We start from the raw sequence: 14817 nt of genomic DNA on the forward strand, positions 1-14817 counted from the left end.
TTCCTGTCCTTTCTGTCCATTCTAATAGGGAATGTTAAAGTGCTGGGTCCTTTTTCCATTTAGAGCTGCCCTACTCAGTTGCCCACACCGTGCTATTAGTTTTAGCAGTGGTGATGCTGCAGACCGCCCAGTCTCCCTATATGTAGCTAGTGATGTTCCTCTCTGTAAAGAGAAATGTGAGGGGAAAACAGTTCCCAGCCTTGAGGGGCTGACCCAGACCAGTTAAGAGACCAACCCCCTGGGGTTGGTGTGCAGCATGATTGTGGAGTGGGTAGCTGAGCCTAGCCAGTTGCAGTTCAGGTGAGTATGCAGGTCTTGGTCACTGGGTTTTTTTTTTGTTTTTTTTTTTAAAGGGGTCATCTAGTCATAAGAGAAAATCCTTCGGGCTGTGACCGAAGCAACAAAGGCAAAAACACCGACGTTGGTTATGAAGGGTGTGGTCTCCCTGGTGGAGTACGTGGGTGCGTTGGGATGGGGAGTGGCTGGACAGACCGGTCACACTCCGTTTGGTGCCACTCCAGCCGCCCGGGTTTCCGCGCCCTGCCGCGCTGCTCCGACGCCGCTTCCGGCGGGGATGGGAGCGCGCAACGCGGAAGCGGGCGGCAGACCGGCCGCCGGGGCGAGGCGGGGGAGGGGCCGTGAGTGCCGCAGTCGGGCAGCCATGGAGCCAAGCTTGCTGGCGGCGAGGCCGCGGCGACAAGGTAGCCACCCCCGCAGCATGCCTCGACCGCGGTCCGCAGCTGCACCGCCTCTCCCCAACCCCCAAGGTGCGCTGGTCCCGGTCGCGCGCTCCGTCCTCCGCATCCCAGGCGTGGTCCATTAAGTCCCTGGCCGTGACCCAGGCCCGGGGAGCTAGTCTCCGCCCTTCGCTGTTACGGATCCCCTCGGAGTACGCCGCACCATGCAGCTCAGGCTCTTCCGGCGCCTGCTTCTCGCCGCTCTGCTGCTGGTTATCCTCTGGACCCTCTTCGGGCCTTCGGGGTTGGGGGAGGAGCTGCTGAGCCTCTCACTAGCCTCCCTGCTCCCAGCCCCCGCCTCACCGGGGCCGCCCCTGGCCCTGCCCCGCCTCTTGATCCCCAACCAGGAAGCTTGCAGTGGTCCCGGGGCCCCTCCCTTCCTGCTCATCCTGGTGTGCACGGCTCCGGAGAACCTGAACCAGAGAAACGCCATTCGGGCCTCGTGGGGCGGGCTGCGCGAGGCTCGGGGGCTCAGGGTGCAGACGCTATTCCTGCTGGGAGAGCCAAACACAAAGCACCCCGTGTGGGGCTCCCAGGGGAATGACCTGGCCTCGGAGTCAGCAGCCCAGGGGGATATCTTGCAGGCCGCCTTCCAGGACTCCTACCGCAACCTCACCCTAAAGACCCTCAGCGGGCTGAGCTGGGCTGAGAAACACTGCCCTATGGCCCGATACGTCCTCAAGACGGACGATGATGTGTATGTCAACGTCCCCGAACTGGTATCAGAGCTGGTCTTGCGAGGGGGCCGTTGGGAGCAATGGGAGAGAAGCACGGAACCCCAGAGAGAAGCTGAGCAGGAAGGAGGCCAGGTTTTGCACAGCGAGGAAGTGCCTCTTCTGTACCTGGGCCGGGTGCACTGGCGCGTGAACCCCTCTCGGACACCAGGGGGCAGGCACCGCGTATCAGAGGAGCAGTGGCCTCACACCTGGGGCCCCTTTCCACCCTATGCCTCAGGCACGGGGTATGTGCTGTCAGCGTCTGCTGTGCAGCTCATTCTCAAGGTGGCCAGCCGGGCACCCCCTCTCCCATTAGAGGATGTCTTTGTAGGGGTAAGTGCCCGACGAGGAGGCCTCGCCCCAACACAGTGTGTCAAGCTGGCTGGTGCCACCCACTACCCGCTAGACCGGTGCTGCTATGGAAAATTCCTGCTGACGTCCCACAGGCTGGACCCCTGGAAGATGCAGGAAGCCTGGAAGCTGGTGGGTGGCTCTGACGGGGAAAGGACTGCGCCCTTTTGCTCCTGGTTCCAGGGAGTCCTGGGCATCCTGCGGTGTCGAGCAATAGCCTGGCTTCAGAGCTGAGAGTACCTGGGGCCACAGGAAAGGCAGGAACAGGACCTTCTCTCTCCCAGGCCCAACGCAGGGGCCCTCACTGGCTGCAGCTGATCTGTTTCCTTATACCAGATCCTCAGTCTCACTAAAGACAGGGATGTGGGAGACACCCAGGGGCCTGGCCCGCCAGCCCGAAGATGGTCATCAGGAAGAGAAAAAGAAAAAAATGCTGCAGTTGTTCTCTCAAGCTAGGGCAGAAGAGGGGTGTCAAGCTCCTCAATAAACTTGTCTTCACTTCTTCGAGTGCAGTGTGGTCTTCACCAGGACCCCCAGAATACCACAAACCTGGAGAGCCCAGAGGCTGCCAGACCCTGCTGCATGGGAAGGACATCTCCAGGGACATGGGAGAGAGGACAGCCTCTCTGAGGAGGAAGGCCCCTAAAAGGCAAAGCTAAGGCCACAGCAGCCACAAGGTATGGGGGTGGGGGTAGAGGCAGGACACTGACCCCTCCGATCCTAGAATGGCCCCCTGCTTGACAGCGGGGAGGCGAACAGGTCCACAAGATGATCCAGACACATTATCCAAAAAATTGCTTTCCTCTTTAATACCAACCCACCCCAGGAGACAGCTGTCCACCCCCAGTTGGAGAAGGGGCCACACTGCCCCCACCTCCTTGTTCCAGAGAACACTCATTTCCCTACAGGTGATCTTGGGGAGAGACTGTTCCCAGGCAACTCTGGAGTCTGGCTCAGCGCACAAATCTGTCCAGGGCAGATGGCCGGGCCCCTGTGGGCTTGGCCTTCGCTTCCTTATGCTGCTGCTGCTGAAGGCTCTGCCGGACCTTGTCCTGGGGATCGGAGAGGGGGAGGACACAGGCACAGAGTGAGAAGTGGCAGGCTGACAAGGGCAGAGGCACAAGCAGGAGGGTGCAGCCTGTGGAAGGCCCGGCCCATCCCAATGCTCATTTACCCTGTGTTCCTCATCCATGACCTTCCTCTTCCTCTTCACCAGGCTTGCCGTGGAGCTGCGGCCCTTTTGCTTTGGCTTTGGCTGGAAGGGAGCCTTAGCCTGTGGGTCGTAGCCCTGAGGGAGGGGACAGGAGTGAAATCTGTTACAGCATCGGAGTCAGGGAACTGGCAGCACCCACCTGCTGGCCGCACTTCTGGGGACAAGCCATGGTGGGGAGAGGATGGGGGGGAGAAGATGGGCCTGGGCATTCAGGGGCCTGTTCCATACCAGCCTCTCTATCTGCTCCTTCTTTCCCTGCTCCAGGGAGATGACATCCACCTCGGCCAGGGCTCGTGGGTCCAGACAAATAAGCTCTGCAGGTACCTGGGAGTGTCACAGAGGGACAGGACTCAGCAAGGAACCACAGGAGAGTAGCACCAAAAAGAGAAGCCAGGGAGGCTGCTGAACCCCTCTACCCAAGACCCCCAGCATGAGACCTCAGGAGAGCTTTCTCTACCTCCAACCCCAAATCACATGCACACCTTCCCCAGCAGCAGGGGCCTCACTCTCTCCAGCAGGGGAACCTCACCTCCAACAGGGGCAATCTCACCCTCTTCAGCATGGGGGAACCTGACCTTCTCCAGGAAGGGGGAACCTCACCCTCTCCAGGAGGGGGGAACCTGACCCTCTCCAGCAGTGGGGGGAATCTCACCCTCTCCAGCAGAGGGGAGTCTCACCCTTTCCAGCAGGGGAGCCTCACCTTCTCTAGCAGGGCCTTCACCTCCCACTCCTGGCGCTGCTTCCGGCTTCTGTATGGATTACTCTCCAGGCCATCAAAGTTGGGCTCACCGGCCCCTGAAGGGAGGGAGGGAGAAGCACGGAGCCATAAGAACCTCAGTCCAACAGCTCCAGCCCAGCTAAGCCCAGAGTTCATTCACTTCAAGCCCCAGCTCCCTCCATCCCCTGGCCCACTCACCAGGGACCAGCATGCTGGTGATGCCCCCAGTGTGCCCCACCCCCAGCACATCTTCAAAGGGGCAGAACTGAAGGCCATGCACAGGGCCTGAGAGCCGGTGGGTGAGGTAGGGCTGTTCAAGGGAGGGTGGGCTGGCCTTGCCCAGCCCTGCCCAGATGTTGACAACGTCACCCATTCCTGCCACCAGCAGTCCCCTCTGGGAGAAGGCCAGGTGCCCTGCTCCATGGGGCAGGGTCCGAGTGCTCAGAGGCTGGTACGTCCCTCGCAAGTCAAAGATCTTCAGCTGGTGGTCTAGGCCAGAGGTGGCCATGTACCTGGTGAGAGAAGAGGGATCAATTAATATGTCAGCAAATGGGTTTACCAAGCAAGCTGTGGCCAAGTCCAGGCATCAAGTCTGGCTGGGGAGAAAAAGATTAATAGTAATAACCACTGCCATCACCCTGAACACTCCGCAGGCATCCTCACCCCAGTTAAGCTGCATACAACTCTTACTATTTTTATTTCCCTTTAAGAGGTGAGGAAACTGAAGCTCAGGGAAAGGAAAGCTAGGTCAGTGAATGGTCAGGCCTGTCTCTTTAGCATCTGCCTCTAACCTGCTAACACCACACAGCCCTCTCAAGACACAGGCGTCAAAAGGAACATCCACATGACAGGCTGCGCCTAAATGTGATGTCCCCCTGTACACACATGCAGCACACAGCCCAGCAAGGGGAAGGAGCATCTGCAGTGGTCAGAAAGGCTTCATGGGAAAGGTGGGATTTGGGCCATTCTAGATAATTCTCAAAAAAGTACAGGAAGCAGATACACAGCAGGTTCAAATGCATTAACACCAGAGTGTGGAGACTGAGAGGGAAGCAGAGGTTTGTTAGCAGGATTGGTGGGAAACATGGTCAGGAAAATCAGGAGCGGACAATTTGTGGGGTTTCTTTAAAGTCAGACTGAGGACCCACAGCTTACGATCCCAACATTGCTCTCTGGCAGTGACAAATCACAAAGTGAAGGCTCCAAGGACTTGAGAAGACCTACTCAGGAAGTGGTGAAGTAACGCACTGGAGGCCCTTGCCCTGCCCCTCTGTGTGCTTTCCCTAGAAGGAAGGAGGGAAGGTTGGTGACCAAATCCTCACCAGGAATCATGTACTGCATAAGTTGTTTACTTTCAGAAGTTGGAGTTTCTTTTCTTTTTTTGAGACAGGGTCTCACTCTGTTGCCCAAGCTGGAGTGCAGTGGCATGACCTTGGCTCACTGCAGCCTCTGCCTCTCTGGTTCAAGTGATTCTCGTGCCTCAGCCTCCCAAGTAGCTGGGGTTACAGGCATGCGCCACCACCGCTAATTTTTAGTAGAGCCGGGGTTTCACCATGTTGACCACACTGGTCTTGAACTCCTGGCCTCAAATGACCTGCCCACCTTGGCCTCCCAGAGTGCTGGGATTACAGGTAAGGTTGGAGTTTCTATGTTCAAGTTGTTCCCTAGAGAGGGAAGCTGAAGGGGGACCAGCCAGGTAGGGGGTGTATGTTTGCCAAGAGGCCAAGGACTCTCTTTTTTGCCTTGGCTGTGAACCCAGGAGAGGGGAACTAAAGAGTTCTTATGAGCAGAGACTTGCACAGTGATGGAGCCCAAGAGAGACCCAGCTGGATACTTCTGACAAGATAATCAACGCCCTAACTTTACCAAAGAGAAAGGCCATCAGTGCAAACCAGGAATTACCGAGCACTCCTGGAACACAGGGTCACATCCTTTGGTGAACTAACAACTCAAGGATGCATGCTGGCTCTTCTCCCCTCTACACACCCATCTATGGGACTCCTGGGTAAAGACCAGCCCAGTGCCAGATGGGAGCCTACTGTACTACTAAACTTGCAAGCATCAGTTCGGCTTTGAGAAGTCAACCCAATCCAATCATAATACAAGCTACCAGAACACCTCTTAAGAAAGATGGTCAGCTTCATCACTGGAGCCCCCGTGGCCTGACAAGCTCCTGAGGAGGACCAGAGAAAAGCAGGGATGGGCTGAAGATCACAAGGACCGGAGCTGTTCAGCATCAAGGTGTTGATTAAACTTCAGGCCTCAGAGAACTAGTGACTAAGCCCTAAGCACAGGAGTGGCTGACCCAGGTAGCCCACGGAGGGCAAGCTACAGCTTTGGCCCAGTGGCCCAGAGAGGGCAGAAACCCTTGGGCAGGCCTTCTGACTCTCCTAGAGCCAGGCTGGTATAGATATGCAGTAAAAAGGGCAGAACCAAATCACTTGTTCACAAAGATACAATTACAAAGGCCGGACATGGTGGCTCACGCCTATAATCCCAGCACTTTGGGAGGACAGGCGGGCGGATCACAAGGTCAGGAAGAGTTCGAGACCAGCCTGGCCAACATGGTGAAATTCCATCTCTACTAAAAATACAAAAATTAGCCAGGTGTGGTGACACACACCTGTAGTCCCAGCTTCTCAGGAGGCTGAAGCAGGAGAATCGCTTGAACCCAGGAGGCGGAGGTTGCAGTGAGCCGAGACTACACCATTGCACTTCAGCCTGGGTGACAGAGTGAGACTCCGTCTCAAAAAAAAAAAAAAGAAAGATACAATTATGGAAAAGCAAGGAGTGGGTGGTGGGGGGGTGGTCCCAGCATCCTGGAGACTTTGAATAAGCTGGTGGCCAAGCTGGGTGTGGTGGCTCACACCCGTAATCCCAGTACTTTGGGAGGTTGAGGTGGGAGGACCGCTTGAGTCCAGGAGTTCAAGACAGAGACCAGCCTGGGCTACATGGTGAAACCCCATCTCTACAAAAAATAGAAAAATTATCCATGTGTGGTATTGTGTGCCTGAGTCAAATTCTGGGTGACAGGAAAATTCGAGGAGATGAGAGCAGGTCAAGAGAAACTTTAGGAGGCGGTGACCTATCCAGTGATGGACACATTGAGTCTGGGATGACAGAAGACAACTGTGTAGAAACTAATGGCATCGCCTGGGTCAGGCGTGGTGACTCATGCCTGTAATCCCAGCACTTTGGGAGGCTGAGGTGGGCGGATCACCTGAGGTCAGGAGTTTGAGACCAGCCAAGCCAACATGGCAAAACCCCATCTCTACTAAAAATACAAAAATCAGCTGCGTGCAGTGGCACGCACCTGTAGTCCCAGCTACTCTGAGGCTGAGGCAGAAGAATCACTTGAGCCTAGGAGGCGGAGGTTGTAAGTGAACCGAGATCGCGCCACTGCACTCCAGCCTGGGGGACAGATCAAGACTCCATCTCGAAAAATAGTAATAAAATAAATAAATGCATCACCTGGCCAGTCATTCTCAAAAACCATAGCCATGGCTGGGTGCAGTGGCTCACGCCTGTAATCCCAGCACTTGCACTTTGGGAGGCCGAAGCAGGTGGATCACGATGTCAGGAGTTCAAGACCAGCCTGGCCAAGATGGTGAAACCCCGTCTCTACTAAACATTAAAAAATTAACCAGGTGTGGTTTGCGGGCACCTGTAATCCCAGCTACTCATGAGGCTGAGGCAGGAGAATCGCTTGAACCCCGGGGGACAGAGGTTGCGGTGAGCCAAGATTGCACCACTGCACTCCAGCCTGGGTGACAGAGTGAGAGTCCATCTCAAAGAAAAAAAAAAAAAAACCATAGCCACAAGTCTTTATACCTAAAGGATAACTGGAGCACCACACCAGGGCAGGCTCAACGATTCATCCTTTTATCTCCAGAACCTCAGCACAGAGCCCCGCCCACAGCAGGTGCCCAGTGAATACCTGACGACGAAAGGAATCAGAGGAAAATACAAATCAGACAGAAAAGCTGTGGAAAATGCAGATACTCCCTCAAGAACAGCAGAAATCCAAAGCAGACACCACCTCCACCCCTCACATCAGCCAGACCTGGAGAGAACGATCATCTTGAATGACAATGATGAACACAGCGCTCCCTATTTTGCTAAGTGCTGTACTAAAGTATATGCCTTAACTAATCTTAATGTCTACAACAGCTTTTGTAAGGGCTTTAAACCAGGGCTTGGTAAACTACTGCCCATGAGCCAAACCTGGCCCATCATCTAGTTCTGTATAGCCCACAAGCCAAGAATGGTTTTTACATTTTTAAGTGGTTGAAAAAAAATCAAAAGAATATTTTGAGACTGTGAAAACTATGAAATTCAAGTTCCAATATCCACAAATAAAGTTGTATTGGAACGTGGCCACACTCACTATTTACTTACACTGTGGCTGCTTTTGCTCTACAACACACAGCCGAGTGGTCATTACAGAGACTACAGCATCCTGATTTGCACTGTTGCCTTTGTACACTACAAGTCACAGTGACACAGTCGTAAGTGCTTCACAGCATTTCAAGCACCTCACATATCACCTATCATTACCTGACTGTGTGAAAAGATGTTTTCAAAGATGAAATACATGCAATCTCTACAGATCAGCATGAACATGAATATCTGCAGTCAAATTTGACCATTTGGAACACTAACTTTGTACATCAGTTAGGCAAAATGTTAACCTCAAAAAGAGGAATTCAGTTCTTCCCATTAGTAGATCTGTATTACACAAATATCATATTTGATTATTATTATTTTTTTTCTGAGACAGGGTCTCACTCTGTTGCCCATGCTAGAGTGCAGTGGCATGATCACAGCTCACTGCAGCCTTAACCTCCTGGGCTGAGGTGATCCTCCCACCTCAGCCTCCTGAGTAGCTGGGACTACAGGCATGCACCACCACACCCGGCTAATTTTTCTATCTTTTGTAGAGGCAGAGTTTTGCCATGTCACCCAGGCTTGTTTCGAACTTCTGGGCTCAAGTGATCTGCCTACCTCAGCCTAACAAAGTGTTAAGATTACAGGCATGAGCCACTGTGTCCAGCCTCATATTATTATTATTTTTTTTTTTTGAGACGGAGTTTTGCTCTTGTTGCCCAGGTTGGAGTGCAATGGCGCAATCTCGGCTCACTGCAACCTCTGCCTCCCGGGTTCAAGCAATTCTCCTGCCTCAGCCTCCCAGGTTGCCAGGATTACAGGCCCCCGCCACAACACCCGGCTGATTTTGTGGATTTTTAGTAGAGACAGGGTTTCGCCATGTTGGCCAGGCTGGTCTCGAACTCCTGACCTCAGGTGATCCACCCGCCTTGGCCTCCAAAGTGCTGGGATTACAAGTGTGAGCCACCGCACCTGGCCATATCATGTTTAATTTTATAACTTAAAAATGTATGGGCCAGGCGCTGTGGCTCATGCCTGTAATCCCAACACTTTGGGAGGCTGAGGCAGGCAGATCACCTTAGGTCAGGAGTTCAAGACCAGCCTGGCCAACATAGTAAAATCCCGTCTCTACAAAAAAATACAAAATTAGCTGGGCATGATGGCAAGTGCCTGTAATCCCAGCTACTTGGGAGACTAAGGCAGGAGAATCGCTTGAATCCGGGAGGCGGAGGTTGCAGTGAGCCGAGATCATGCCACTGCACTCCAGCCTGGGAGACAGAGCAAGACTATGTCTCTCTCAAAAGATTTAAAAAAAAAAAAAAAAAAAGGTCAGGCGCAGTGGCTCACGCCTATAATCCCAGCACTTTGGGAGGCTGAGGCAGGTGGATCACTTGAGGTCAGGAGTTCGAGACCAGCCTGACCAACCTGGTGAAACCCTGTCTCTACTAAAAATACAAAAATTAGCCAGGCATTGTAGTAGACGCCCGTAGTAGGTGCCTGTAGTCCCAGATAACTCGGGAGGCCAAGGCAGGAGAATCACTTGAACCTGAGAGGTGGAGGTTGCAGTGAGCTGAGATCGCGCCATTGCACTCCAGCCTGGGCGTCAGAGCGAGACTCCGTCTCAGAAAAAAAAGTTGTGATAATTTGTTTTCTCTTGGTATTTAAATACCTACATGATACCCTTTGATTTTACCTCTTATCAGCAAATCATATCATATTTACTATCTGACTCTTTACAGAAAAAGTTTGTGGACCCTTGAAATGGACACTCATATTTCCATTTTTGGGGTGAGGAAATTGTGGCACACAGAGGTTATGAAATATGCCCATACTTGTAAGGCACATCAGTGGTAACACTGTGATTTAAACCTGGGCATCCTGGCTTTAGACTCTGTGCTCCTAAAGCACACTGCCTTGCACACCTTTCTGCCCACCTATGACTCCTAATACCTCATCCCACCAGTGACTTACATGCCTGTAGAATCTACTGCCACAGCCCGGACCCCACCACGATGACAGAGAATCTTTGCCAGTGGCTCCTTCATAGCTGGACTCCATAAAGACACAGTACCTGGAAGAGAAGAAGAACCAAAGTTGCTAATACACACTTAAGCCTGAGGTTACTAAACATGGGAAAGATGGGAACTCAAAACCAAGAGATAACAAAAAAGGGAAATAAAAGGGTAACTTTAAGGGACTCATGAAGTACAAATATAGAAGAAAAGCAAGTCAGGATGGTCAGAGAGTCAAAACTAAGCCAGGTACTGACCATTGCTGTGTCCGAGATGGATGACGGCATTGTAAGGGTTCTGACTCATAACATCGAGCCGCCCAGCTCGAGCATTCAGAGCTGCCACAATCTTCCCCACTGACACATCCAGGTAGGTTAGAAATCCTGTTTCTGACTGAGAGAGAAAGAGAATGACCCAGTCCTGATTGCCCTCTGCTGGGGTCCTAAAGGAAAGGTGGTCATCCCAAGGGCTTCCCCTCAGTTCCTGAGCTCCACGACCACTCACAGCTGTAGCCAGGAGGAAGTGGAAGGGCAGGAACTCAAGCCGTGTTACTCGGTCACAGCGGCGGACACAGTGGAGCTCAATGCCCTGATTGTCATAGATGTGGAGCCAGCGGTTCTGAGCAACAGCAAGCAGTGCCTCAGAATGGAGAAACCTGGGGGAGAGGAAGAGTGGTTCAATTGGGAAATGAGGTCACAGGCTATCATTCAATCAGGAATGGACTATCTCACCCCAACTGACCGCTGACAGTGAGGCCACTGACCGGATGTCCCGCACCGCCTCCATGACGTTGATCTCGCACATAAGCTTCTTTGTTACCCAATCAAGGGCAGCCACATGACCTCGGCGCCCTCCAAAAGCCAGGTGTCTGTTGGAGGTGAGGGGCAGGCAGGGTGTTAAGGCAGGGGACCACTGACTCAGACAACTTGAGGTCTGCCCCATGCCAGCCCCATCTCTCCAGGTGGGCAGACACATGTTGCTGTAGGTGCTCACCCTCACACCCAAGCAAATTGACGGACCCTCCCCTCATCAGCAACCCAAACACACACTGGGAATGGCTGAAGTGGTTAAGGAAACACATCTTAGTTCAAGACTCACTAGAATTCAACCTTACCTTCCAGTTCGAGAGTAGTTTAGTCTGTAGGGTCCAAACTGCCGCAGATTCAAGTCAAAGTGCTGGGAAAGAGAAGAGTGAAAAAAAAAAAAAAATGAGTGCCCTGCAGTAACGCCTTCTTCTAGCCCCCATTCCTCTATTGTCCTGCACCACCAATCAATCCCTTGGCTCCTTTACCTCCTCAGGCTCACCTTGGCTGCACTTGCAATGTCCACAGCCTCCACAATGTCAGCCTGGCATATCTTTGCTGTGTCTTCCCCATCCTCCCCTTCCAGAAACCTGAAAGCAAGGGTTAGGACGGCAGTAAAGCTTCCCAATATGAAGCAAGTATACCAACATAAAAACGAGAAAAGATAGTCCTATAAAGCAGGGAATGGGGGTCCAGATTAGGGCCCACTCACCCAGGTTCTTCAGCAAGCAGCAGCTCAGAACGAGCAGCTTTGATACTTGTTTCCTCTTCCTCAGCTTCAGCCACCTCAAGTCGGCTTCGAGTTTTGGCTTTAGAATGTGGTAGCTATAACATTGTTGGTGAGGAGGAGTGGCAGAAGAACCACAGGATAAGTGGGGTCACAGGAGAGCTACCTGTCCCAGCCTCCATCCAACTCACCCAGACACTCCCTGCCTCCAACACTTCCCAACTCTCCAGCTGGACCTCACCTTTCGGGATTTGTCAATACGACAGAACTTCTGGACCACCTCCACAGGGACGGGGGCGGGGCCTGGGAATGGATCTTGGGCCTAGGGAAAAGAAGGACGCAATTAGCAGACAGCCTTGGATTGACCCCAACCCTCTCACTCTCAAGGCACGATGCGGCCTGCCTCGCCACCCATCAGGTCCCACGCTCACCCCGGACAAGCTCCGCTGGGACTCCGGGTTCTTCCATTCTCGGGGTTTCTTCGGGACCTGAGGCTTCTTAGAGATCCGAGACTTCTTTAAGATGTGAGCATTTTTTGGTCTCTGAAGACGGAGCTCCCGATTCTTCTTGTTACGAGGAGGCCCTGGAGAGGCTCCGGCTGTGGTCGGAACGGTCTCTTCCTCCCAGTATCGCCGCGGTTTCTACAGGCACATCAGGAACTCTGATACTCCGCACTCACGCCCCGCCCCCCGACCCCACAGCTAAAAACTTCCTTTCCCACCCAGGGAGGCCGCTACCTTTCTCTTGGTCTGAAGTTTGTCTTTCTTGGACGGGACATCCTTGCCCGGCTTGGGGGCTGTCTCCATCTCGCCCACCCGAACGGCGATCCACGTGCAAAACTCCTCTCAGCTGCCACACAGTCGGCTTGAAAACTACCGGAAGCCCTCTGTCCTTCATCCAATCAGCAGCGTACCAGGTCTGAAGCTCTCTAGGTGCCATCTTCAGTGAGGGCACGCTCTCCTTAGAGGGGCGGAACAGTTTTTGGCACGTTATCGCGAGCGGCAGCTTAAGCAAGAGTGACTTAAAAAAGAAAGGCAGGTCCGGGGCCAGGGGCTGAATAGCGGTGCGGTTTCTTTTTCCGGATTAGTTTCCCCATCTTGCCTAAAAATGTCCGAGTCTAGTCTTTTTAGCAGAACTGCACTCGCTAAACATGTCAGAACTACACTTCCCATCAAGGGTCAGAAAGAAACTTCCGGCACAGTCTTTTCCCAGCATTCCTTATTTACTTCCGGGTTCATTACTACTGAAGGAAGAACGTGAGTAGGTTAGGATTTCGGTTGAGAGGCTTGGGGTCTTGCGTTTCGCCCACCATCTCCTGGGGACAGGGTGGAGTCGATATCCGGGACGCGGGGGAGGTTGCGGTGCCTCTCAGGGCTACCTCTCAAGAGTGCTATCATTTCCGCAGGCCAGATCAAAAAAGGGAGCTCAGGTACCTTCCAGAAAGTGAGACCCAGCGCCCTCGTCTCGCTCCCCGTACTCTTTCATCCCCGCTATGGCGGAGCTGATCCAGAAGAAGCTGCAGGGAGAAGTGGAGAAATATCAACAGCTACAGAAGGGTAAGGGAACAGGGTCAGTGTGGCCTCGCCCAGTGCACTCACAACCCAAAGCCATTACCGAGATAAGGTTTGCTGCCCCATCTGGGCCCTCGCGTGCAGAGACTTTCCCGCCTCAGTGCTCTTCCCTATTCACTCACCCGCTGCCCCCATCCTTTTCTGCTTCCTCAGATCCATATCCACCTGACTAGGATTGTGGGGATAGGTGGCACATTTGATGTTTCTAATCTTGCCTTTCCTCTCATCCCCAGACTTGAGTAAATCCATGTCGGGAAGGCAGAAACTTGAAGCACAACTAACAGAAAATAATATCGTGAAAGAGGTGAGGGACTGGGATTTTTGGGGCGAGGAGGGACCTGTACTAGCCATGGTTCTGATCACATATGTCCCATCCCTCCATCAGGAACTGGCCCTGCTGGATGGGTCCAACGTGGTCTTTAAACTTCTGGGTCCGGTGCTAGTCAAACAGGAGCTGGGGGAGGCTCGGGCCACAGTAGGGAAGAGGCTGGACTATATCACAGCTGAAATGTGAGTTTTTATTCCACCACCGTGTGCTGCACCCTGTGATGCAAGTAAACCATTGGAGTAGAGGTGTTGAACCATTGCAGAACAGCTATCCATAGTGGCCCCTAGTCCTCCAGTTCCTCCAACCCTTTCCTTCCCTTTTAACCCCCCTTCTTCTCCCTTCCCTAGATCTCAAGTTTTCCACCTATCTCTTTCTTGCGTTTAGCACTCTCCATAGTAAGTCCTACTAATTTCTCCCTTTCTGCTTGTCTCCCTTGCCTCTCCTTAGTAAGCGATACGAATCCCAGCTCCGGGACCTGGAGCGGCAGTCAGAGCAACAGAGGGAGACCCTTGCTCAGCTGCAGCAGGAGTTCCAGCGGGCCCAGGCAGCAAAGGCAGGGGCTCCTGGCAAGGCCTGACCCCATGGTGGGGGGAGGGGAGGGGAGGGGAGGGAATGAGGCAGCTCTAGGATCTATACTGTAGCTAATAAAGTGTAAAAACACCTGGCTCCGTTTCCTGACCAGGCACTTCTGTCATATCCCCACAGCCCCTTCCACTTTAACACACACCACCTGTATTACCCCCTCAGGTTCAAACTCTTGCACTTGGAATCTCTTTGTGGCACAGTGTTCTTTCTTAAAAGTGAAATCCTAAATGTCTTCAAACCTACTTCTTGCCTGTATATACAACCCTTAACTCTCCCTCATCTTGGTTGGCATGATTCTTTTGGAAGGGCATTTGCAACATAGCATATTGCTAGGAATGTCAGTTTAATTGAAAAAGAATACACAGTTCTCTAACCTGAGGCCCCAGGATGAAATGTGGTTACCTTCCTTGCCAGCAGCCCTGGCACCTCTATTAGTACTTTTCAGCCTCTGTCTTCCTAGAATTTGCTTGAATGTAGCTTAAACTGACTTAAAATCCCAGCACGTAATGCTTTATGGTATAAGTCCTCCCAAGTTTATATGTTGTCCATAAAGTTGTTCTGCCATTTCCTTGTCCTAGAATTGTTTTATACACATTTGCAGCAAGGGACCAGTGGTAGAGAGGTTACTGGAGAGAAATTGTTCTGAGGAAACTTTTTTCACCAATACCTC

General features: G+C 52.8%; 3 protein-coding genes across 4 annotated transcripts; 2 read left to right on the forward strand and 1 right to left on the reverse strand.

The window, feature by feature from the left end:
- Positions 1 to 578: 578 nt before the first annotated feature.
- On the forward strand, positions 579 to 2306 carry B3GALT4 (beta-1,3-galactosyltransferase 4). Its single transcript, XM_030802929.1, has one exon. It carries the CDS (start codon positions 902 to 904, stop codon positions 2036 to 2038), a length of 1137 nt encoding a protein of 378 aa, XP_030658789.1. The 5' UTR covers positions 579 to 901; the 3' UTR covers positions 2039 to 2306.
- Positions 2307 to 2586: 280 nt separating this feature from the next.
- On the reverse strand, positions 2587 to 12809 carry WDR46 (WD repeat domain 46). Its single transcript, XM_030802918.1, has 15 exons — positions 12401 to 12809; positions 12095 to 12304; positions 11905 to 11985; positions 11649 to 11761; positions 11439 to 11526; positions 11248 to 11309; positions 10897 to 11001; positions 10638 to 10788; positions 10391 to 10526; positions 10093 to 10192; positions 3934 to 4247; positions 3718 to 3812; positions 3246 to 3341; positions 2979 to 3092; positions 2587 to 2856 (listed from the first exon to the last, which is right to left on the reverse strand). The coding sequence occupies exons 1-15, from the start codon at positions 12467 to 12469 to the stop codon at positions 2758 to 2760; spliced, it is 1833 nt and encodes a 610-aa protein (XP_030658778.1). The 5' UTR covers positions 12470 to 12809; the 3' UTR covers positions 2587 to 2757.
- PFDN6 (prefoldin subunit 6) lies at positions 12760 to 14711 on the forward strand. Of its 2 annotated transcripts, none has more exons than XM_012503118.2 (5): positions 12760 to 12919; positions 13069 to 13219; positions 13468 to 13538; positions 13620 to 13744; positions 14010 to 14711. In XM_012503118.2, the coding sequence occupies exons 2-5, from the start codon at positions 13156 to 13158 to the stop codon at positions 14137 to 14139; spliced, it is 390 nt and encodes a 129-aa protein (XP_012358572.1). In that variant the 5' UTR covers positions 12760 to 12919; positions 13069 to 13155; the 3' UTR covers positions 14140 to 14711. The 2 variants fall into 2 exon arrangements, with proteins under 2 accessions (XP_012358572.1, XP_012358573.1); XM_012503119.2 differs by having other exon boundaries at positions 12878 to 12927.
- Positions 14712 to 14817: the final 106 nt, after the last annotated feature.

Source organism: Nomascus leucogenys, chromosome 22a, assembly GCF_006542625.1.
Source record: "Nomascus leucogenys isolate Asia chromosome 22a, Asia_NLE_v1, whole genome shotgun sequence".
Taxonomy (NCBI): Eukaryota; Metazoa; Chordata; class Mammalia; order Primates; family Hylobatidae; genus Nomascus; species Nomascus leucogenys.

Coding starts and splice junctions, on each gene's coding strand:
- PFDN6 (XM_012503118.2), top strand. CDS start 13,156: ATGGCGGAGCTGATCCAGAAGAAGCTGCAGGGAGAAGTGGAGAAATAT. Junction 13,539..13,619: donor AAAATAATATCGTGAAAGAG/GTGAGGGACTGG, acceptor TCCCTCCATCAG/GAACTGGCCCTGCTGGATGG. Junction 13,745..14,009: donor GACTATATCACAGCTGAAAT/GTGAGTTTTTAT, acceptor GCCTCTCCTTAG/TAAGCGATACGAATCCCAGC.
- WDR46 (XM_030802918.1), bottom strand. CDS start 12,469: ATGGAGACAGCCCCCAAGCCGGGCAAGGATGTCCCGTCCAAGAAAGAC. Junction 11,310..11,438: donor ACATTGCAAGTGCAGCCAAG/GTGAGCCTGAGG, acceptor TCTCTTTCCCAG/CACTTTGACTTGAATCTGCG. Junction 10,527..10,637: donor ACTTCCTCCTGGCTACAGCT/GTGAGTGGTCGT, acceptor TTTCTCTCTCAG/TCAGAAACAGGATTTCTAAC.
- B3GALT4 (XM_030802929.1), top strand. CDS start 902: ATGCAGCTCAGGCTCTTCCGGCGCCTGCTTCTCGCCGCTCTGCTGCTG.